Source organism: Solenopsis invicta, chromosome 14, assembly GCF_016802725.1.
Source record: "Solenopsis invicta isolate M01_SB chromosome 14, UNIL_Sinv_3.0, whole genome shotgun sequence".
Classification (NCBI taxonomy): Eukaryota; Metazoa; Arthropoda; class Insecta; order Hymenoptera; family Formicidae; genus Solenopsis; species Solenopsis invicta.
The window spans coordinates 1,845,925-1,871,745 of record NC_052677.1 but is presented as its reverse complement, the minus strand read 5'-3'; the positions used below and the strand labels follow the sequence as shown (position 1 = coordinate 1,871,745).

At 32.9% G+C, this 25,821-nt stretch overlaps 1 protein-coding gene across 2 annotated transcripts in view; it reads right to left on the bottom strand.

Annotated features, from left to right (window-relative positions):
* The window catches only part of LOC113005344 (oxidoreductase ptaE), a 296,040-nt gene that overhangs the window by 161,097 nt on the left and 109,122 nt on the right, over positions 1–25,821 (bottom strand). For both annotated transcript variants that reach the window (XM_039457182.1, XM_039457183.1), the window contains exon 5: positions 24,113–24,386. In XM_039457182.1, coding sequence (XP_039313116.1) covers positions 24,113–24,386 — 274 coding nt within the window. The remainder of the gene's footprint in view (positions 1–24,112; positions 24,387–25,821) is intronic.

The window sequence follows — 25,821 nt, the reverse complement described above, 5'->3', positions numbered from 1 at the left end:
TAAATATAGTTTATTGTGCTTCGATTACATTTGGTGGAATGCATAAATACAATAGATTATCTGTACTATTTTTATTTGGAATATATATATATATCAATTTTGTTTTAATTTCTTTGATTGAAATGGTTGCTGTGGATATGTCTATTGATTCTACATTTAAAATGTGATTCATTGTTACGGTATCTGATGTGAACGGACAGGTTTGGAATGTTTTAACGATCATATAACAGGCATTAACAATTAATATAAAATGTGATATCTGAACAACTGTGAAGTCTTTAAGCTACACTACAGTATTATTGGTGTGTTGTGGTCACGAATATGATGTTGAATGGAAAACGGTATCTCTATAAATTATTCAACAATATGTTTTTAGTTTTTTCTGCTTCTGCACTGTTTACAATTATTGCTCCTTCATCTGATCTTATTACATTTTGTGCACTTATTTGTCTGTATTGAAATAAATTTGTACAGTATAACCAACTATTCTTATTGTCTCGAACACCGGTAATATAATTTTTTAGTTTTCTTAATTGTAATGTACGATTGGCTATTTGCTCAAGAACACCACTGGGACCAGTAATACGGCCTTTTAAATTATTTATATCGTTTTCAAATGGAAAGACTGGGATGTTACCCATAATGGTCCATTCTTTCTGACACTCTCGACGTAGTGTAATAATGTGTGCACATTGAAAGTCATAAAGTCTTCACCATATATACATTGGCAATCGCCGACAAATTGTAACAGATCGATCTCGCATTGCATTAGGATATCTTCCGTGATATTAGTAAATAATAAAATATGTATGCTTTTTACAAGAAGCATGTATGAGTTTAGTGCTACTTCAGGCAGGATCCCATGTAAACATGGAATACTGTAATATAAAAGCCATGACCGCAACTCTGTCGCTTTCCATTTTGCTCTGTCTTTTAATAGTCTCGGAAGGCGATGGATTTCCGATGGTGGATTAATAGATATTAATCGAGCATCAATTATAGATTTATCCAATGACTTTAAATAGTTTCGAGAGTTCTCCCATTTATCCCACAACTGTTTAACAATACCTAACAATGTTCCATGCATATAATCGACTGGAAATCCCCATACGCAATCAAAGTGAGGTAGACGCGTCATCTCCGATTGGCCTTTTACACCTTTCGTCGACATACCTAAAATTTCACTGTTGTTAATATCTTTCAGATATTGCTTGTGTGAACGTTCAATTGGATCCTCCTCAGTCATTACATATCTAACACATCCTACATATTTGCCAATAGAATAGCACCAACTGCACCTGTAATACCCGTTGAATTGAATTCGATTTTGCAAAATGGGACGCGCAACAGAGTCAACTGGTATACACAGTAATATGAAATAATATGTATTTATCTCACCTAAAATGTTTGTTATCTCTATACCACGATTTATTAACCGCTCAAGCTGTTTCAGAAAAATGGATAAATAAATATTCATGATTTTCGTTTGGTTCTTCAGTAGTGACCCACAGTGATGCCAAAATTAACGTTTCGAACCTTATTTTTGAAGGTAATTCATTAATTATACATTGGAGAGGCCATATACTTTTCTTGCTACTTTCAAAAATAGGAGTACCATCGGTATTCATATTTAATGACAAAACAATTTTATGTTCATCATTTTTTTTCTTTATATACTTATTATTTAAATACATCAGTTCATCTTGTATGTCAGATATCGAGTCGTCACTGTTAGCGTCTAACTTTCTCATAAAGTGTCGTGCATTTTTTTGTAGTGAATGTTCAATATTCTCATCTTCCAATAAAGATCGGAGTTGATATTCCATATCAATACTTAAAAAATAATTAGTCGATGAAATTGATAATGTATAAGCCTCTTCACATTTTATACATCGTGTGCATTTTTTTTAATTCAACATCACTTTTTAACATGGGATCGTTAAGTAAAATACCACATTGGGAGCAATAAAATACATAAGTTAGCATTTTTCTGGAGGATTGAATAATTTTGCAATCGAATACTTTATCATTTAAAAATTTGCAAACTTTGGCCCAGCCAAGATTCGTGCAAATTCGAGAACGGCATGTTTTGCTTCTTGTGAAAAATTAAAGCGTAGTGTAATAGCTTGAACCATATTAAAAACTTCCCATGCACTCGTGTTAGATGCTTCAAACTTTATCACGTTCTTCGAATATGTGGCATCCGTGAAGTCGTGTGTATCGTCGTAAAAGTTGTCCTGCTTATTATTTTCTGATTCAGATATCTTTTTGTTTTCTATCATGTACGTTATCATCATTCGTCTCGACTTTAGTGTCAAAAATTTCATCGCTATCGTTATCACTATCGTTGTCAACCATATTAGGCACATTTGGTAACGGTTTGTTCTTGGAAGACTGCAGTTTCAACTTCGACAATATTGCAGTCGGAGGTTCTATCCGACGAACATGTGGAGCGTTTATTATTCATATTTACTGTCTTAAAATCTGTGATTTGCAAGCGCGATTTGCGACCTACAAACATAAAAAAAATTATTTTCGTTTAAATTATTAATTACTTGTTTTTAATTTTTTATTTTGCGCTAATAAATGTTTTTTAAATATTTCTAAAATTATTTCTTAAAATATTAGATTGCTGATTAGTTACTCATTAAAATATTAATATTATATTACAATACAATAGTGGAGTGAGTCTCAGTTGCGCACAGACCCGACTGGACACCAACCAATCATATGAATTATCTAACTCTAACCAACAAAAAGCTCTAGGCATCAGCCGCTATGATTGGTGGTGCTCCTATATTTATCAGATTGCATTTTTATTTTCCATCTTCTTTGTGTAGAAGGGTGAATTTTAAATGAATCCTCGTCTTGCATTAAAAATCGTTTTCGTTTATTTATTTTGGTATTGTCTTCCATGTCTTATATCCTATAGACATATATGTTTATTTCCCTGCTTAAACAAATCTCTATTAAGTCACGTTAAAAGCGCACCCTGAAAATAATTTTCGATAGAAAACGATTCGCATTTGTGAATTTAAACCAGAGCTCGGCAAGAAATGCAGGGAGTAACTATGACTCTCTTAAGGTCAGCCTCCTCAGCTCTTGATACCCACTCAGTGGATTCTTTGGGCTGGGGACCAAGGCCCCCCCTTATAGAGAGTCGTAGTTGGGACACGATGCGCAACGTATAGCCTCTCGTGTCCAAGTCACACAGCTACCTCCTCGTGGTACTCCTGGTAACGTCTTCGGACGGCTAAATGCTGCTGTGGCGATCGGTAGGCCTTTGGGGTTGCCAGCCCTACTGGCTTTATTAGTTGGCCCAAAAAGAAAGGAATTGCCTCGGATGGAATCAAATAACCCCGGGCCCTCTGGCTCTAGGGGTCCAACTAGCAGGACTAGGAAGGCTTCCTCGGAGAGCTCCTCGGACCCGGAGCAGGTCTACGCCTGCGAGCACCCGGACTGCGATAGGATCTTCGACACAGCAACAGGCCGAGGCGTACACTATAGGAGGACACATCCCGACTGGTATGACGCGCGCCAGAACGTCATCGTAATTAAGACCCGATGGAGCGAGGAGGAGGTCCGTCTCTTGGCGAGGAGGGAGGCGGAGCTGTCCATATTATATATTTAATATATATATATATACCGGGTGTCCCAGACCACCCGTCCCACCCGATTTTTTCGTAAACGCGACATTTTAAAGAAAAATGTTTCAGACAAAAGTTGTAGGGTTTTAAAAGATCTATTTAGTGATTTTATCAGTTTGACCTTGGATGGCGTCGCCAAGGTCAGATCAAAATAACATTAACTTTTTTAAATAGGACACCTCATTTTTGGTTCCAGAATCTAATAGCTGGTGTCAAGACCTTTCCAAAACACTATAAGAAAGTTTATTTTTGTTGAGTACTTTCCGAGTTGTGAGGCTTGAAAGTTACGGTGTACTGTTACCTTCAAGCGTCATAACTCGGAAAGTCCTTAACCAAAATAAACTTATTTATAGTGTTTTGGAAAGCTCTCGAAATCGACTACAAGAAAATGCAATGAAAAATATACCTGTTTCAGACCACCCGTCCCACCCTTTTAAAACGTAGGGATGTGCTTGTACAAAAAAATGGCTCAGACAAAATTTGCATGATTTCGAGGGATCAACCTGATGATGATCTTGAATTCGACCTTGAGATCGATCTTGGGCATAAAGGTATAAGTCAAAGTAACATTTTTAAAATGTAAAAACGAAATAATCGGTGCCGCCTGTAGGTATTAGCGTTACCTAAGGTGTACCACGTGTAGGTAACAAGATCGTACTTACACCTTATCGGGGTGCTTTTTTAAGGTGGTTCCCCTCACCGTCACCTTTGTCGGGATGCTTTCATAAGGTGGTTCCCCTTGCCGTCACCTTTGTCGGGGTGCTTTCATAAGGTGGTTCCCCTTGCCGTCACCTTTGTCGGGGTGCTTTTTTAAGGTGGTTCCCCTCGCCGTCACCTTTGTCGGGGTGCTTTCATAAGGTGGTTCCCCTTGCCGTCACCTTTGTCGGGGTGCTTTCATAAGGTGGTTCCCCTTGCCGTCACCTTTGTCGGGGTGCTTTTTTAAGGTGGTTCCCCTCGCCGTCACCTTTGTCGGGGTGCTTTCATAAGGTGGTTCCCCTTGCCGTCACCTTTGTCGGGGTGCTTTCATAAGGTGGTTCCCCTTGCCGTCACCTTTGTCGGGGTGCTTTTTTAAGGTGGTTCCCCTCGCCGTCACCTTTGTCGGGGTGCTTTCATAAGGTGGTTCCCCTTGCCGTCACCTTTGTCGGGGTGCTTTTTTAAGGTGGTTCCCCTCGCCGTCACCTTTGTCGGGGTGCTTTCATAAGGTGGTTCCCCTTGCCGTCACCTTTGTCGGGGTGCTTTCATAAGGGGTTCCCCTTGCCGTCACCTTTGTCGGGGTGCTTTGTTAAGGTGGTTCCCCTCGCCGTCACCTTTGTCGGGGTGCTTTCATAAGGTGGTTCCCCTTGCCGTCACCTTTGTCGGGGTGCTTTCATAAGGTGGTTCCCCTTGCCGTCACCTTTGTCGGGGTGCTTTTTTAAGGTGGTTCCCCTCGCCGTCACCTTTGTCGGGGTGCTTTCATAAGGTGGTTCCCCTTGCCGTCACCTTTGTGCATACGCATGTTGTTCAGTCTCGATGTTCAAAATGTCCACCACGTGCATTTATACAGGCTGTTACCCTACTTTGGAAATCATCCGTCGCCCGACGAATTTCGTCAGTATCTAGAGACTGAATGACTTGTCGAATTCTGTTTTTCATATCTTCTGCAGTCGTAGGTCGTTCGCGGTATACAAGGTCTTTTATTCGTCCCCACAAATAATAATCTAAAATTGTAAGGTCCGGTGATCGTGGTGGCCAATTATGTGGACCATGTTTACCTATCCATCGGCCGCGAAATATGCGGTTCAGTTGATGACGAGCAATGACAGACGTGTGGGCGGGACATCCATCCTGTTGAAACCACATATTTAGACGTAATTGGAGTGGAATATCTTCAAGTAAACGTGGAAGTTCGTTTTCGAGTAAATCGGCGTATAAAAAACGGTTTAAATTCTCTTGAAAGAAAAATGGTCCCACGATATGCGTATCAACAATTCCGCACCAAACATTGACTTTCCAGATACGTTGATGATCCATTTCTCGATACCAATGTGGATTCTCTTGTGCCCAATAACGAAAATTATGTGTGTTTATTTCGCCGTCACTTTTAAAGGTGCACTCATCAGAAAATAAAATACTTCTATGGAAATTAGGTAATTGTTGAGTAATCCAATTACAGAATATCAGTCTTTGTCTATGATCGTTCAATGTCATGGCCTGGTGAAGTGACATTCGATATGGATGGAATGAATTTTCACGAAAAATTCGACTGATCGTGCTTCGACTTATTCCACTATCTCTTGCTCGTCGCTTTAAAGAATCATTCGGGGTTAGGCAGATGCAATTACATCAGGTGCTCTTACTGAACGAACTGATCGATGAATTTGCCTTCCCTTATTATGAATCCCCCGGCTGAACAATACCTTTTACAATTATTCGACGTTGTAAGCGACTGAAAACTTTGCGCGAATGTGGTGTATGATCGGGATATTCATTTCGCCACATTATTTCAGCTGCTCGAAAACTTCCAGCTCTACCCAAAACTGACATCATTAACGCAGCTTCTTCGTTCGGGTAAGGCATAACTACAAATTACGCTTACGACCGGGTTGCTTATTAGAAAACGTGAATTGGTGACGAGTTGCGTAATATTATGAATTCTAAGCAATGACTTTTAGGAGTGGTATGTAAGGATGCTTTTTCGTGAAAATTACTTTATTGCTACAATAATCAACATTAAATGAAGATTAATATTAATAAATCAAGAATAAATGGCATCATAGAGCTGTACCGAATGTTAGAGATCTCGGTAATTAGGTATCTTCAAAACTCTACGCGTAGGACTATAGGTACACGCACCGGCAGAAATGGTGTCTCTCGACGCTAGCGCTCGGCTGCCGCACACACGCGGAGCCGCGCTCGTACGTGTGTCTAGGCTGCGCGGCGACGATCGGGGTGCGGGCGGAAAGTGGTGGGGGGCTTTACGATAGTGCATCCTCCTCGCTCGACGCTGGGTCGAGAGAGAAAGCATTATTCGACGTGATACCATGGGCGAAGTCGGTGTCCTCTGCTTATATTTTTCATTGCATTTTCTTGTAGTCGATTTCGAGAGCTTTCCAAAACACTATAAATAAGTTTATTTTGGTTAAGGACTTTCCGAGTTATGACGCTTGAAGGTTACAGTACACCGTAACTTTCAAGCCTCACAACTCGGAAAGTACTCAACAAAAATAAACTTTCTTATAGTATTTTGGAAAGGTCTTGACACCAGCTATTAGATTTTGGAACCAAAAATGAGGTGTCCTATTTAAAAAAGTTAATGTTATTTTGATCTGACCTTGGCGACGCCATCCAAGGTCAAACTGATAAAATCAGTAAATAGATCTTTTAAAACTCTACAATTTTTGTCTGAAACATTTTTCTTTAAAATGTCGCGTTTACGAAAAAATCGGGTGGAACGGGTGGTCTGGGACACCCGGTATATATATATATATAATATATATATATATATATATATATATATATATATATATATATATATATATATATATATATATATATATATATATAATATATATATATATATATAATATATATTATAAAAAACGTAAACTAAAACTTTTATTTAATAAATCTTAGATTCTAATTTGTACTTTGCATTGCAAATAATCTTTAATTGCGCACTTTAATGTATAACTTTTTAATTTGGTGACTACCCGACAGTGCGGAAAGCCAAAAGTCTCATTCACACTATTCACAGTGAATTTTCATATTTGTTCACAGGTCGTGAACGTGAATTTTTATTATCAGTGACTGATTCACAGGTAATGAATTTTTGCTCAACTCTATTAAAAATATGTATTCGAGGCCCGGTGACCGGTGACACGATACGGTCGCGAGTCGCGAGGTGACACGGTCCTGAGCCTCGCGCGGCTCGTAGGCTGCGCGCGGGACGTCGAGGTAAGGGACGAGCGCTAGGCGGAGTCAACTGAAAATCGGGCGAAATGTGCATTTTTTGCCGAGCTCTGATTTAAACCATATTCAAAACAATAAAACTTTTTCTATCGGAAAATTTTACCAGGGCAGTACACGTACGTCCAATTAATTGAATAGAAAATTTTCTTACTCTCAATCCTGTGATACTGTTATCATATACACAATTGCACTCTCAATTCTAAGGATCTGTTATTCTATTCAATTCTAAGGATAGGTAATTGTTTAGAATACGAGATCTCATTTCCGATTTTGACAAAATTAGGCTCATTCGACACGTTTTCGCTCAAAATAAACAAATCTGGCAGAAAAAAGTGTCGGACTGCCCTGCGAACCGAGATATCATATAGACATAAGTCTTCTAACCTGTACAATCGCCAACTTTAACGATTCATATCTCAATTCGCAGGGCAGTCCAAAACTTCTTTTGCCATATTCGTTCATTTTGAGCGAAAACGCGTCGAATGAGCCTAATTTCGTCAAAATCGAAGGTAAGGTCCGGTATTCCGAATAACAATTACCACCAAACTATAGTGATAGTGGAATAGGCACTACCATTGACTACCATATTATGTCCGTAAGCGGAAAACGTGATAGATCGAGATATGCATGATGCTAGGGACCACCCCTCTCTTTCTAAGCGTTTTCTGCGCATGCGTCAGCATTTACGTTACATTCCTACTCAAACGTTACATTTCTTCCTCGTTTCCACGTTGATATGTATTCATATGCCGGTACTAAAAAAACTTTCTATCGTGACTGTACTGACAAAGAGGATTAGTTTCGAAATGGCTCTCTCTCGTCACGTTTTCTGGCGGCTAATGCACATTCCAGTATATTTAAAGTTCAGTGACAATTACCTTATATTTAAACGGCTTTATACGTAAATAGTCCATGGAGACAACACAGACAACTCAAAAAAAATTTTTTTTTAATTTAGGTTAATGTCATCAGATACAATCCGATTCGTCAACTGTTTACCGATTGGTTCCCATTGGTCCGAGAATCGGTGAGTTGTCCGATAAAAACTTTTTGAGATTCAATCGGACGATACCTCATTGGATCTGATTCGGATCGTAAACACGAATTTCCTATTCAATTCGATTTGCCGACTGGGGCCGTTTACCGATTGGTTCCCATTGGTCCGAGAATCGGTGAATTCTCCGATAAAAACCTTTTGAGAATCAATCGGACGATACCCCATTGGACCTGATTCGGATCGTAAACACGAATTTCCTATTCAATCTGATTCGCCGACCGGGGCCGTTTACCGATTGGTTCCTATACAAACAAGAAACGAATCGGTGATATGTCTATACATTCTTATTGAAAATAACGTTAAATAGAAATCTTATTAAATTCTTATTCGTTCCGATTCATTTTTAATAGGTAACCATTTCGATTCCGACCCATTCATTCCTATTGATTTTCTATCGGTTTTAATAGGTATGAATAGTTTTCAATCGGAAATTTTAAGCAGGGAGAACTATATGATTATTTTTGATATCCGTATTTTTATTTTCAGGTACATTAAACGCAGGCATAGGTAACACGCATTTAAACAAGTTATTAGCTGCATTAAACATATCAACTTTACATTGGGATACATTCAAAGCACACGAAAAAGAAGTTGGGGTATGTGTCGAGGAAATGGCATTTGAAAGCTGCAAAAAAGCAGCTCGAAGAAAAACGCCTTACTATAAAAAAATCTTGATAAAGTGAAAAAATTATTGTAAGTAGTGTTTGAAATCTTCTAAAAAATGACTTATTTTATAATTTATTTAAAACATTTTAATTAATTTATGTCTAAAAAAAGCACGAAAATGTTAATTTCTATAAAGTACTGCTGTTTATTCATACAATTTTGTAACCATATATAAAAAAAATTTACCTATTTTTTTATGAAATATTTTAATGTATAAAATAGTTTATTTACATTTTGTTTTGCATTTTTATATTAAGTTTTAAAAAGTGTTGTATTAAAAAAGCGTGTGCTACTTGAAATTTAAAAAATTATTTTTAAAGTAATCAGTTTTTATCAATGACTTTTGATAACAGACTTTAGTATTGCTAAATAACTTATTCTGGAAAAAGAAAAGAAAAAATATAAATTAATAATATTTGTTTTAAAAATTGCATTTATTACTTTTTAAAACCATAAAAAATATACATTATAAAGTACATTATAAAAAATATTTATAATGTACTTTATAATGTATATTTTTTATGGTTTTAAAAAGTAATAAATGCAATTTTTAAAACCAATATTATTAATTTATATTTTTTTCTTTTCTTTTTCCAGATCTCCTTACCTCCAAAATAACTTCATTTTCCCAAATTTAACATCTGATAATCATGAAAATAATATTGATATTGAATTTTTAATAAAAACTGTAGTACGTATATTTGTGCTGTTTGATTTTGGTTGGCCAACGAAAGGCTCAGGTAGAAGCTATGATAGCTTATCTGGTAATGGTGCAATGGTAGGATTCTTCAGAGGAAAAGTTTTAGCATATATCAATCTAAATAGAAAATGCAGAAGTTGTGACATAGGAGTTTCTAAAGAAAATCATATATGCAAGAAAAATTTTTCAGGGTCTGCAAAAGCAATGGAACCCTATGCCGCTAGTCAATTAGTAAATAATTTTGTATTTCAAGAATGTGGGGTACAAGTTGGTGGTGTTGGGGCAGATAACGACAGTGCTGCAATAAAAGCAATGAGAAATGCTGTAGATCATGAAATTGTGAAACATTCTGACAAGAATCATACAAGTAAAGGTGTAGTTAGCGAATTATATAGAATAAAAAACAAACTAAAAAAATTAAATGCTAAAGAGATAGCCTATTTACAAAAATGTTTTAGCTACAGCGTATCCCAATGTGAAAGTAACAGTGAAGTTTTGGCTAAGGCTCTGGAAAATATACCAAATCATTGCTTTAATATCCATGACCATTGTGAAAGCTGGTGTGGATACTTAAAAAATCCAGAAACTTATAAGCATGCAGTGATTGGTGAAGGTTTCACAGACCCAAATTTATTAGAAGAATTAAAATGTTTATTCCATACTTTAGTGAGTAAAACAAAAGAGTTTGCTGCTGCCATTTCCACTTGCTTCCATTTGCCTAATCCTAGTGAAAGCTTGAATGCTATTATAACTAGTTTCGCTCCTAAAAGTCGTTTGTATGGGTTATCTGCTTCTGGCAACCAACGCACTGCTTGTGCCATTAATAAAAAAAATGATGGGCAAGTATGTTCCGTTAGATTGAATAAAAATTTGACATTATCGCCTGGAAAAAAAACAGTGAACCATGCTCTTCAAGTGGATCGTAAAGTTAAGAAGAGGTATGCTAAACCATCAACAGACGCTGCAAAAAAAAGACGCTTAGATAAGAAGAATGAAAAGTATGAATTAAAATGTAGAACAGAGATGTCTGAAGGAATCTCATATGAAAGCAACATGGAACTATTGAAAAATGTTGAAATACCAGGTAAAATGATAAATGTTGGTGAAGGTTCTCCAATTATAATTCTGTTTGACTTGAAAACTGGAGGATTTTTTGCTAACGCAGATATTTTACAAATAGCAGCTAAGTATGGTGATTATAAATTTTCCACATACAGTACCGGTCAAAAGTTTAGACTCAGCATTTTTGAAATGATACATTTTCGTAAATAACATTGACTTTGACGGTATTGAAACATTGAGTTTCAACCAAAACATTGATACATGCTATGTGATAGCCACTTGTTTACGTATTCACGTTTACTTGTTATGATTGTTTTGTTTCGTGTTTATTTCGAAATCAATGTTCACATTACGCGTGTCGTTTTAGTCTGGCTGCGTTACTGCTCAGTTCTCTCAGTGTTATTATTACCAATTTTCTTTTATTCTCTTTGTCTAAGGTAAGTTTAACTAACTTAGTTATATTTCCAGTGGAAATTTACAATAGAAATCATACTCTATGTAAATACACATCATAGAACAAAAGAAATATTTATATACTATTTATTCCGTTTATAGTGCTCGAAATGGGTCGAAAAAAAGAATTAAGCGTAGAAACACGCGCCGTAATTGTAACATTACATAAAGAAGGATATTCTACACGACAAATATCATTGAAAACTAAGGTTTCCCCCTACAGTTGTAAGGACGTTGAGAAGAAGACAAGAAACTGGGTTAAACACGAGCCGTCATCGTTCTGGAAGACCCAGAGTAACTTCGAAAAGTGAAGATAAGTTCATCTGTGTCCAAAGTAAGCGTTTGCAAACTCGTACTGCACCAGAAATTCGCGAAGAACTGAATGCTACCAGAGAGAAGCCAGTATCTGTAACGACTGTTCAATGCCGACTTCGTGATCATGGATTAAAAGGATGTGTAGCTGCTAGAAAACCACTGCTACGTAAACAAAATAAAGTCACAAGATTGAAATGGGCAAAGAAACATAAAAACTGATCGATTAATCAATGGAAAAAAGTATTATTTACAGACGAATCAAAGTTCGAAATTTTTGGGGGAAAACGTAGGCAGTACGTTCGTCGCCAGGTCGGCGAACGCATGAAAGAGCAGTGTGTACCAACAGTAAAGCATGGAAGTGGTTCGGTTATGGTTTGGGGGTGTTTTGCTGGAGAAAAAGTTGGCGATCTTGTAAAAATCGAAGGGATTATGGATCAACGGCAATATCACAATATTTTACAACTCCACGCTTTTCCGTGTGGAAAAAAACTAGCTGGTCGTGGTTTTATTTTCCAGCAGGATAATGACCCTAAACACACATCAAAATTGTGCAGAAACTATATTATCAACAAAGAAAAGCAAAAAGAATTAAAATACATGAATTGGCCCCCTCAATCACTTGATCTGAACCCAATAGAACTTTTGTGGGATGAATTGGATAGGAACGTGCGAAAAATGAGACCAATAAATCGAAACCAACTGTGGGAGTTCCTGCAAGTATCCTGGACTGAAATTTCCGCTCTGACTCTGAAGAAATTGATAGAAAGAATGCCCAGAATATGTATAGGCGTTTTGAAGGCTAAAGGAGGTTATTTTGAAGAGAGTAAAATATAAATAAATTTATATAATCCAATTATTTTTGTGGTAATTTTTAATTCATCGACCGTTTTGCTTTACAACCGAATTTTTTTACTAATATCTGTTGCTAAAAATTTTGATTATTGATATAAAACGCATAAGTATATAGGTGAGTCTAAACTTTTGACCGATACTGTACATAACGTCAACAAAAAATATATGTGCTAAAGCTAGTGAAGTGAATAAATTGGCGTATATAAATGAATCATTGCATTATAATGGTGAGAAAGTTATATCACACACTCTAGATGAAGCAATGATTGCATTTTATCAGTTCTTGTGCTCTTTCAATAGAAAATGTATTTTATTAGCTCACAACTGTTACAAATTTGATCATCCTTGGATAATGAAAGCAATTCAAATGGTGTCTATGTATGAGCAATTTAAGTCTATTATAGCAGGATTTGGTGATGCAATGCCTATCATTGCAAAAATTACTGGTAAAACAAAAAAAGGAGAAAATACTCAAGAAAGTATAGCAAAACATGAAAATATTAAAGTAACGGTTCGCATAATGCTCTTTGTGATGTTCAAATTTTAGAAAAAATTACAAAAAACTTAAAAATATGAAATGTGAAAATACTTAAGTCATATTTAACATGATCTCAAATGGAAAAAAATAAAGAATTTAAAAAAAAGTTACCAAATGCTTTAAAAGAACTAAAGTTATTGAACGGCTGTACATCTAGAGGTACGAGAGAAAGGATAGTTGCTGCTGAAATCAGTTATGATATGATTATAAAGGCATATGATAAAAAAAATTTATAAGTATTCAAGATCTGTTTGGTGAAGATAAAAAAGGCAATATTAAAGTTACTAAATCTAAAACTGTGATCGAAAAAATTGTCAATCATTTAGATACTATAAAAAAAGCAAATGGTAAAACAAAAAATATCTAATGTATTTTTCAGTATTTTAGACTAAAATTATTTGATAATACTTTATATATTTTTTAAGAAGTTGTTAGTTATCTAAAAAAATGATATTAACAATAAGTTATTAAAAACATATTGTATCATAAGAATATGCTTGTATTTAAACAACATAAGTATAATTATAAAATATATTTATGATAAATTATTTGTCAACTACACAATGATTATAAATAAAATATAAATAACTTTGTCTTCCGATTCAATCTAATTCATTATCATTTCTAGTTGTCATTTACCTAACTTCATAATCAAAAAAACATGTTTTTATCAAAACCTTAAGTCTTTCATACAAAATAAAGCCTCTATTCTATTTTAATTATTATTAATTCACCATTTTTATATAATCATAAATAAGATGTAAATAAAAAGCAGACATACGATTATAACAGCGACCTTGATCATGCACTCGACGTATCTAATGTGCTGTTGCCATATCTACTCAAAATATAGATGAACCTATTGAGAAAGGTTATTTTTCACCCAAAATGAATTTTTTTTATATACTTACAGCCAATGAACGCATATTACAAAAATGAATAAATAATCTTTGAATATTTTACTAATAGTACAAAAATTGTTATTACGATGTCATATTTCGTTATTGAGATGTGCATGTAAACATTTGCCAAAATTGCAGTTTCCCATAAGACACTGTGTTAGATTTATAAAATTTTAATCATTAATATCTCTCTTATAAACCAACCTCGGGCCTTAAAAATTTAACTGTGACATATATATATATATATATATATATATATATATATATATATATATATATATATATATATGTATATATATCTTACAGTTTACCAAATTTCAGAATTTTCTCATACTTCTTTCTGATTGCTGGAGAACCTCCTTAATAACGCAATGAAAATGGCAATAACTCGCGATAGCACTAACTAATACTCTGACGAACAGTTGCGTACTCTTATAAAATTCTTTTGTCTGTTTGGTAAATGTTTCATCTTTGCATTTTTGTTTTCGGCAGCGATTTTCGCCAGTCGCGCTGCTTGTAACGACTCGGTATAATAAATAACTAGGTGATAGTGAATTTGATTGGAGACCTTAGAAGACTAGGGACCCTAAAATAAGAATCTGCCATAAAACAATTTTGATTGGTTCATCAATGAACTACTCCAGCTCATATTTTGCAAATTTCAGGACGAAAAAGGTAATAATAGTGATATTTTAGTGACTTGCAAAGAAAGAAAAAGTGCCCATGTAGAAATTTATCCGGGCGTTCCATAAGTTAGTACTGGCCCCGTATAGGCATTACTGAGGCATCCAAAATAAGGGTTGCCAAACTCACGCTCATTTAGGACCTAGCCCAGTTAGGATAGTATAACTTAGGCTTGCCTAGTTACAGCTCGTATAGGGCCCAGTTTGGTTTAAATTTTTCTGCCAAGACAGTCGTATTTAGGCTTGCCCAGTTACAGCCCGTGGTGTATTCTAACTGAAAGTTCTATCGAAAATATCTCTTTTAATAATAAAGTTGGTAACACTGTAACTACAATAACTACGCTGTGTTCCGTAATAAAAGTTGAGTTTGTGATTTCGTTAGCTTGCAGAGACCATCGGAGAAGTTAGTTTAATTTCTTGTAATTTAATTATTTATAAAATAATTTTAATGACGTATTATTTATTATAATAATTATAACCATGTATTATTAAAATAACCCAATAAGAACAAAATGATATAATATACACTTATTTTTTGTATTATCGTATGGCGTAACCTAGTATATTAAACATATTTGAAGCGGGTCTAATTTCCGTTTCTATGACCGTCTCAGAAAAGTTTTCATATACCAATTTTTATTCATTTATTAAACGTTAAGCATATATGAATTATATTCGGATTAGAGAACCAAATAGATAATGAATTATATTAGTCATATAAAATACATATTAATAAAGTAATAATTTAGTAATACACGTAATACCATGTTTAGTTTACAAAAAAAATATTCCTTGTATCTCTTTCGTTAAAAAAGATTAAATTTGAATAAAACATTTACGTTATGTACAAGAATAAATGACAATAGAAATTGTTAATTAAATGTAAAAATATAAAATTTATGAGGAGCAGCGTTTCACATATACGTCATATTTTAAAAAAAATGAGAGAATTCATCTCGAGGTTATAACAACCGGATCGCATAAGCTCCACTGAAGTATGAGCTAAAAAATCGGCTCATCGGTGAGGCCTACATATAACGCCTGTGGCGGCATTCGACTCACGAGAAGATCCTTTACGGCGTGGCCACCTAGCGGAAGCCGCGCAAGCTGCAAAGGCTGGCGTTGCGAAAAAGCTTTGAGACTCAAAACCAAAACAAATCGTGCAATTTTCGAAAAATATGTTTTTACGTGTAAAATAACTATTAATAATTGAATGTCTTGGATTTTAACCGTATTCGGTATTTCCGAAATGTTTTATAAATGTTTTTCATTTCATAAATAATATACATCTTCAATAAACCTTTAATTAGCTATATCGAGTGTAGTATAAAATATGTTTATTATTCGTTTAAATATTGCTGCATGAAAACGTATAAATATATTTATGTTAAAACTTTTATTAACATATTTAAAAAGTATATCATACCTGGATATTCTTGATACGTTATTTAAAGGGACAACTTTTGCAAATCATAAACGTATTTAAGAAAGGTTTATTTAATTAGTATATAATAATATTTGATAGTATTTCTATACGTGTTATAAACGTAGATAAAATTCTGGCATTTTATGATACGTTATTTAAACGGACAACTTTTGCAAATCATAAACGTATTTAAGAAACGTTTATTTAATTAGTATATAATGGTATTTGATATTATTTCTATACGTGTTATAAAACTTTTATAAACATATTTAAAAAGTATATTATACTTGGATATTCTTGATACGTTATTTAAAGGGACAACTTTTGCAAATCATAATAGATACAATTCTGGTATTTTATAAACCATTTTTCAACATATAAAATATGTTTCGTATTATATATATATATATATATATATATGTGTGTGTGTGTGTGTGTGTGTGTGTGTGTGTGTGTGTGTGTGTGTGTGTGTGTGTGTGTGTGTGTGTGTAATAAAAATGATTATTATAAACGTATATTGCATTAACGTATAAAAACCGTTTTGCCTATATACGTATCTGCCATATACATATACCTGTTTTACACCATACTTACGTTTAATAAGCGTATATTAATGGATCCTGTTCTTATAGAGAATATTTACTAACAATAATTTTTATTTTAAAATAGGAATTAAGCAAAAGATGGATTTCCAAAAATTCCGTGAAGCTAAAAATTGCAAGTTCTGATTAATTTTAAATTATTAATTGTAAGTAAATTAGATTATATCCGTTTGTGTGCACTAATAGTGCATAATAAAATTGATTCTGTTCTTAAATAGTTGAAGAGGCTACAGTAGCAATTAGCTGGCATGCTTATAAATGATAGACTTTTATTAAATATTATTATAATATAATTATATTATAATATAATTTCATACTTATTTCATACAAAATCAAATAAGTGTAAAATTATAAGAAAATAATATCAATATTGGCAATATCAAAAAATTTATCCTACAAACAAACTTTGCAATTAATTTTCAGTCTTTGAAAGTTTTTGTGTTCTTCAATTCCTATTTTAAAATCAAAATTATTGTCAGTAAATAATATTTTGCAAGCTAACAATAATCACAAATTCAACTTACATTACGGAACACAGTGTAGTTAGTTACAATGCTACCAACTTTATGATTGAAAAGACTATTTTGCATAGAACTTTCAGAATACACCCCGTATAGGGCCCATATAGTTTGGTTTAAAATTTTTCTCCCAAGACAGTCATATTTAGGTTTGCCCAGTTGTAGCCCGTAAAGTTCTTAGTTTCGATTTTACTTTTATTCCAAGATAATTATACTTAAAAAATATGTTCAAATAAAAATTTCTTTTTTTTAATAAACAAAACTTAACTAAATCATTTTGTAAATCTAAAAAAATTATTTTTTACAAAGAAAAAATTACTATTTGTTTTAACGTATTAAAGCTCACGACCAGACCAACAAAAATAGCTAAAAAATAACAATTTGAAATAGGCCCGGAATGTAAAAAAATATTATTGATGTAAAAAGCTCGTTGCAAATATCAATTTTGCAACTCATTTGTTTATAACAATCATAACAACTATAACAATTTAGAAGCGTCATGTCTGTTTTTTTAATAATTTTTCCCGTAGAATCGATTGGCACAATCAGTTTTCCTCTACAGTCAATTTTAATAATTTGTTTATAACAATTAGTTGCAAAATAGATTTTTGCAACGTGCATTTTACGTTAATAATGTTTTTTCATGCTTCAGCACTATTTTCAATTGTTATTTTTTGACTATCATTACTGGTTTGAGCATGGACAAGGTTTTAATTATTTATATAGTTTATATAGTTTATTTTTAAAATATCTGAAACTAAACAATCAAAGGGCTAGTAAGAGTGTTCGCGCAGTACTCACCACGCAAGTTTTTTCTTGTTCAAATCAACTTTAGTTCAAATATAACTTTTTATTAACGATATTGCGAAAGTACGATTAGCTCAGTGTCAGTGTATTAGATTATGGTTCCGAAGATCTTAGGTTTCCAATCAAGGCGACGTGTTTTCAAAAATTGTAAAATAATGCGCAATTGTAATTAATGAAATAAAATCTTATATGCGAAACAGTAAATACAGATTAAGCTATAAGGATAGTAAAATCTGTTAAAAAACAAAAAAAAATTTTTTTATTTTTTAAAATAAAAGAAAAATGGGCTTAAACTCAAATTTTTATATTGACTCAAGTTTGAAAACCAATTTTCAGGGCTCAAGCCCTGAAAAAAAGCGTGACAATCCAAAGTTGGGCCAAGATAGGTGCCCTAACTTGGACCTCAAATAAAGTAAGGTAAGCTAACCTGGTCTAGTTTACAGCCTAGACAGAATTTCCACACGGGTGACTTCAGTGACTGAATGGCAGCGCTGCATTTATATTTACATAGGCATTAAGAAAAATTTAGAGAGAAAATCGGAAATTGTTTCGAATGAAAATTGCTCTATTAATCCGAAGAAGAAATTTTGATACCAATAATAATAATAATAATAACAATAGTAGTATTGGGAGCGAGAAGTTGGAACGTAAACGTCCGTGATTGCTCATTAGAAATAGATTCCTGGCGACTTGAATGAAAAATTGAAAATGCAGGGAAAAAAGTGCGTAACTTACTTATGGTAGAAGAGAAATAATGTTTTCTGACTCTTAGAGGTTGTTGGAGAACGATCTTGAAACTAGACGGTTTTGCATACAAAAGTCGTAATTGAAATTCTCGCGCACAGATTCTAAGTTCAAAACAATTTTGAATAATGCGCACAGCTTCGACTCTAAACTTGAAGGAATTAAGTGACGATGCGAATATGAATGTGAATATGAATGCAAATGCTAGAACGTCAGGAAGTTGCACATTTTATAGAGCTTAGGAAAGGACGTGGGGTTGATCGAATAGGTGAGATGGAGATTTGATTGGGTGAAGCTTTTTCAAGATTTCTCTTTTTTCTTGTAGATTATTTGTCGTTGAAGTTTTCACTCTTGTTCGTTGGATATTTCACCAACGCTCACTGCCGATCATCTTTTCGGATGATCTCTCGTTGACCATTTTTCCATCTTCTCCTGAATTTTCTTAATTTTAAGAGAGGCGAACAATTGCGTCACCAAATCGCCTAAAGGATTCATTATCTACGGTTTCCCTTCCTCGAAAGTTTGATTCTTTTTATATCGCCGCGTACGTTTATTTAGGACTCATTTTTTGTATGAATTATCTTTTCGAGCCGTGATGAAATATACGTTCGGACAAACAAAGCCAGGGTTATAAATTTTAATTTTATAGTTTTATAATTTTCGTCCGGCGTGATAAGTCAATCTTACCTTTTGTTGTCACCGGATTTAAATATCATTTAGGTTTTTTTCTCTTCAGGTCCTAGCTTTGTTTGTTCTTATGGATAATTGTGTTAGATCGAGCAAATATTGCTCGTAATTCCATTATCGTACGATTTCTCCTTTTGTGCTTCTATGTAACAAACTTATTGCTCCAGATGTGATATTTGAGCATTATATCTTTTAGGGACGATGTTCAATTTCTTCTTATAATAACTAAGGGACAGCGTTTTTATAAAAAAGAAATCGTGGAGTCTTCCGAATATTACAATTGAGTGTTATAAATCTTAGGGACAATCTCTTCGCTTTGTTTCGTATTTCGTATTTTACGCAAGGAATGCAAAAAGGAAACTCGTGGAATCCTCCGAATGTAACAATATTAAAAAAAATAATATATAGAGATAAATAAACAATAAAAAATTTACTAGAGAGAAATAATAAAAACTATAATTCTTAATATTATTTATAATCTATATTGTTAGATATATCAATCGCAACAATTTCCTTATTTATCGGATTATGTCTTATTGTTCAACGATTCAAAATAATTATTTACGCATATGAGCACAGATAGCATATACGGAGGCGTTTATAATTAACTTTCAAAAATGGTACTTTGTAAGATATTTTTATTATATACAGTTCAATTAAAAAAAAAATCTTTAATTTAGCTAAAAAAAATTTTTTTTAATTTGAAAAGAAACGTTGGGTGGTGAGAGTAATTTCAAACAAAAACAAAAAAAATGTTTTTTTACAACTTTAAAATCATAAACATTTATATAATATAAATGTCTATGTTTAAAATACTCTTTAACCCTTAAACACACCGATCCTGTAAAATACGGAAACACATTTTCGGGTCTGGAAAACTTTTTCAACTTTGAGAAGCTATAACTTTGATTACAATCAATATTTTTCTACAATTTTTTTTTTTTTTATGAAAGTTCAGAATTTCAGGAGTGTGACTGCACAATCGGCATTGCCAAAAAATAATTTATTGTGAAGTTATAAAGGAAAAACCATTAAGCAAAAATGAAAAATTGGTCAAAAATCCACTTTCCTTCAAAAAATCATATCTTTGCAACAAAAAACTTTTAAGAATACGGCGTTTTAAAGCTGAAGAGTCACATTTTCAAAATAAAATTTGGCAATTCCTTTTAAAAAGTACAATTATGTAACATAGAGAATATGAGGTATTTTTTGGCATCTAAAAATCCACTTTTTAAGAAATCAAATCTTTGCAACAAAAAACTTTTTGCTGGTACAACTTTGTTACTAGTTTTTTTCTATTTTTTATTCTTTCGACAATATTCGCCCCGAAAGAAAAATATTGTTTTTTTTAAGGGGTGTTTCACTCCCTAAACATGAGATTCCGTCCATATAAAAAAATACGGATCTTTTAAATTTTCGAGTTTAACATATTGTACGGAGAATCAAATCGGCGCCGGACACCCGTGACTTTTCTTTTGTTATTATAGAAACTGAGCTCCAGACAAATTTTTACTAAAGAAAAAATCTTCGCAAAATTCTATTACGAATATGTCTGTAAAAGGAATAATATTTATTCTGACTTACCCTGTACATTCAATACAGGGATTGGCATTAATAAATAATTTTTTATTTAAATAATAAAAAATTGATGAATAAAAATTTATTCGTTATTCGGCTTCTTGTAAATAATGAATAAAAATTTATTTGTTATTCCGCCACTTATGAATGATGAATAAAAATTTATTCGTTATTTAGCCTCTCGTAAATAATAAATAAAAATTTATTTGTTATTCCGCCACTTATGAATGATGAATAAAAATTTATTCGTTATTCGGCCACTTGTAAATAACGAATAAAAATTTAAACTTTATTTAGCTACTTGAAAACGAAGAATAAAAATTTAAACGTAATTTAGTTGTTCTTGAATAATAAATAAGTACTTATTCAATACATCTTAATAAAGACATAATACATCTTAAATAAGAAACAAAAATTTATTTTTTTATTCAAGTATCTTTTAATAACAAATTAAATGACTAACATTATTATTATTTTTATTCTATAAATTCTGAATAACGAATAAAGATTAATTTATAACTTTATTCGTAACAAATAACTACCTTAACATTACCTGACTATATATATTTTAATAATTTAAAATGATTTTACTGATAATTAAAAAATGTAAAGGACCATTTGAAAAGAATGTTATCGGTTAACATAGTTTTAAAATTCTTTAATATAATATATTTATAACGTTTATTACAGAATTTATAGAATAAAAGTAATCCGTAATAGTGAAACTTTCAAATAATAACATAACGGTCACATGCGGTTCACTGGACCTCCTCCCCTGCACATCAGTCACCATTTCCCAGTTTTTTGAAATTTCGTCGCAAAAATTTTACTAGACGTACCTCAAGGTCTGTTTTTTATCAATTAATAATTTTTGTTTTAAATTGAAATTTAATATAAATAAAACAAAATAAAAACACTGCAAAAATTGACTTTTTTACAAAAATATTCATACAATTTTTAATTTTTGAGATAATTCAACACAAATTTAGGAGTGTATTTTTAAGATATTATACTTTCAGATAAAATTAACTCTTAAACACATGAATGTGTCTGGGAGACCTTCCCGACAAATTTTTACTTTAGTGCCATTTTATTTTAATTAAGCAATGAAGTTAGTCAATCGTAGCAGACGATAGAGGAGAGTTCAAACTTTTTTTCCATCTAGCCCGAATCTTTTTTTTCATTCCGTCTTCATACAGTAAGCGATCAAAAATCTAGAGGAATTTTTAATATGTGTTTAAGGGTTAACATGAATGAAAAAATTCAAATAAAAAAAATGCAAAATTTGACTTCTTTTACAAAAATATTTATAAAATTTTTAATTTTTGAGATAATTCAACAAAAAATTATGAATATATTATCAAGATAGTATACTTTCATATAAAAATTAGTTTCATAGAACGTTGTTTGATTTTGAATGGTTTGTGCATTTAAAGTTAGCGTAGGGTCCAAAAGACCCCTGATGATCATTATGGCAGGAGCGGCGTTTTGTATGTGGAATAATGGATTACTCCACACATGTAAATTTTTGGCATGTGGAATTTCCACACATGTAAATTTGGAATTGAGGAATCAGAAATTAAAAAGCCAAGAAAGAATCCTAGGCGATATGAATTTCAAAATTCTCATAATGAAGTTAATTTCCAGCAGCCTAAAAATCATTACAGAAAAATGTTTTTTGAAATTATGGACCAAATTCTTTGTTCTTTGAAAGACAGATTTGAAAATACAACACTATTGTTTGTAAGAAAATGTGAGCGTTATATAATTGATCGCGAATTAGACAATGCGTTCATAATTAGTTTTTATAATGAGGTATTGACAAAGAAAATCATTTCGATTCTAATAGATTAAGATTGCACTGTAAGATTTCTTTGGACATTATGCGTGATCGTAAAATTAAAGCCAGTTGTTTGAAAAATGTAATTAACTTTTTAAAAAGTAATTTATTAATTTTAAACATTGCGCCGGAGTTTATAAAATAATTAAATTATTATCGGTTATACCAGGATCATCTTGTACCGCGAACGATCGTTTTCAGCATTAAGACGATTAAAAAATTACTTACGTTCGACAATGCTTCAAAATCGTTTAAATAGCATTGCCACAATTTATATTTTTAAAGAAGAGGCTAAATCAATAAATTTAGAAGAACTTGTAAACAAATTCATATGTAAACATAATGTTCGAAAAGCTACATTTGCATTGAATAAATAATTATAAAAAAATATATGTGTACTTTATTTTGTACATTATATAAAATTTTTTTTTATAAATTTAAATTTAACTTTAATCAGATTCCCTGCCCTCCATCCGTTGATTATTCCACACATGCAAAAAATTTACTCCGCCGACCCTGCATTACGGGATAATATTAAATAATTTCAATCGTTTATTTCATTATTCAAAGTGAATTAAATAAAAAAATAAATTTTTGTTCCTTATTGAAGATGTATTGAATAAAAGATAAGTACTTATTCATTATTCCAGAATAACTAAATAACGTTTAAATTTTTATTTGCTATTTTCAAATAACTGAATAATGGTTAAATTTTTATTCATCATTCACAAGAGACTAAATATAAAATAAATTTTTATTTATGATTTATAAGAGGCCAAATAACGAATAAATTTTTATTCATCATTTACAAGAGGCCGAATAACAAATAAATTTTTATTCATCAATCGTCAATCATACCCATCCCTGATTCAATATATACATTCGGACAAAAACTCGTCCGAATTTAGCGCAAACTCCGCCTATAGTTCGAACGTGCTGTATACGATACTCCATAGCTATTTTCTCCCCATTATTCGGCCCATATGTGAAGGCTAATAACATGTTTCTATTGCTGAATAGGCTACAGAAATACTTTATAGTTCTTAAATATTTAAACAGTCTGTAATGCTTAAAACATTTCTCTTACCGTCCAATTACCTCTCCCATTAATTAAAATATTGTCTGGATTTTGCCCACGATTACTTCTATATCGACCAGGAAAACGCTCCAATGCTAATTCATGGAACCAATCGCTGATAAGAATTACATGTTCTGGAAGATCTTCATCGTATAAATCTTTATGAGGATTCAAACTTGGTGGATCACGTACGATGAGAGATCCATATTGTCCGTCCATTATTTGCACTGATTCATGAGAATGGTAAAGATGAGTTCCTGAGTTTTTAACTTTATATTGATATCTGCAGAAAAAAAGTCATGAACAAATAAAGAACATCAAGAAAGAGTAAAATAGGAGAAATGAATATCGCATGATATTTCCGCAAAAAAGTGTTTTTAAAATTGTAATATAATTTAAGTAGTATACCAAGGCGGATTTAAACTCAGGGATTTATGAGGAAGGTGTGGAACAGACACGTCTTTGCCGTACTGATCGAGATGATGTCACGCTGGAGCGGGAGGGAACAATTCACGGCGCGTATTTTTGCCATGCTGACCACGTCTTAGAGAGGGGCAATGCCACTTCGTAATGCTAATCATGGCATAGGTGACATCCTTCAAGGAAGCGCACGTGTGTTTGCTCTTTCGTTTCCTCCCATATACTCACCCAAATATTGCACTCTTACTTCCTCTCCGTAAGCTTGCCCTCTCGCTTGTATGCGTCTTAAGGCGCTCGCTCGCACACCAACGCTCTCAATTGCACGCATTTTCGCGGTCTGCAGTAGTGCAGGTGCACGTTTTGCGCAGGTGCGGTTTTAGGGCAAACCTAACACTGCTATGTTCACTGTCTCGCTCACCCATATCAACTTTTGTGCACTCTCTTACACTCCCTTCCCCATGCTTGCACTCGCACGCTTGCACTTTATTAAATAAGGGAAGGAGATATAGTAAAAGTAATGTCGAAGACTAAAATTTTAATTTTAATTTTTCTATTTTATTATTAAAAATACATAAGAATATTAGAATTTATTTTAATATTTTAAAATTAAATACTTGATAAAGAATTTTAAAAATTTGTAACTTTAAATTTTAATTTTTATAATGTCAAACTTATAATCAATTTTTCTTCGTCGAAAAAGTTATTTAAATTCCACACATCATCATCTTTCCTCTTCCTCCACATGTAATTGTTGAATTTATAATCAAAATTTTTTGTTGATTGTATTTGAATTTTTTTCTAATATTAATGAATCCATCAATTTTGATGTCGCTTAGCTGCATATTCTGAAACAGATTTAAAAGATAAAGATTAGTAGTGCGCTTACGTGTAATATATAAATAATATAATATAATGTAATGCGATGCGATGCAATTCTATATGATATTGTTACGTCCAGGGTTAAAGAAGGGTAGACAAGATATAGAGGGAGAAGGGAGGGACGTAACAATTCGAGAGTGTGCACGTGCGGCACGGGAGACCGCGTCGACAACCCGGGATATAGGTCAGTAGGGTCCGCAGCGGGAACTTAATTGCTTTACCTCGGGATTGGACCTAGTGCTTATCTTGTAAGAGCGAGGGATGGTGATAGTGGTTATGAACTTAGCACCAATTAATTATTGTACCTGGTTTATTTTAATCAGTAGTAAATGAGAATACAAATTTGTTTATTTTGAAAAATGATTTATATTCAAAAAAAAACAACGGTTTAAACTAGAGGCTTTATAATTTTTAAGTTA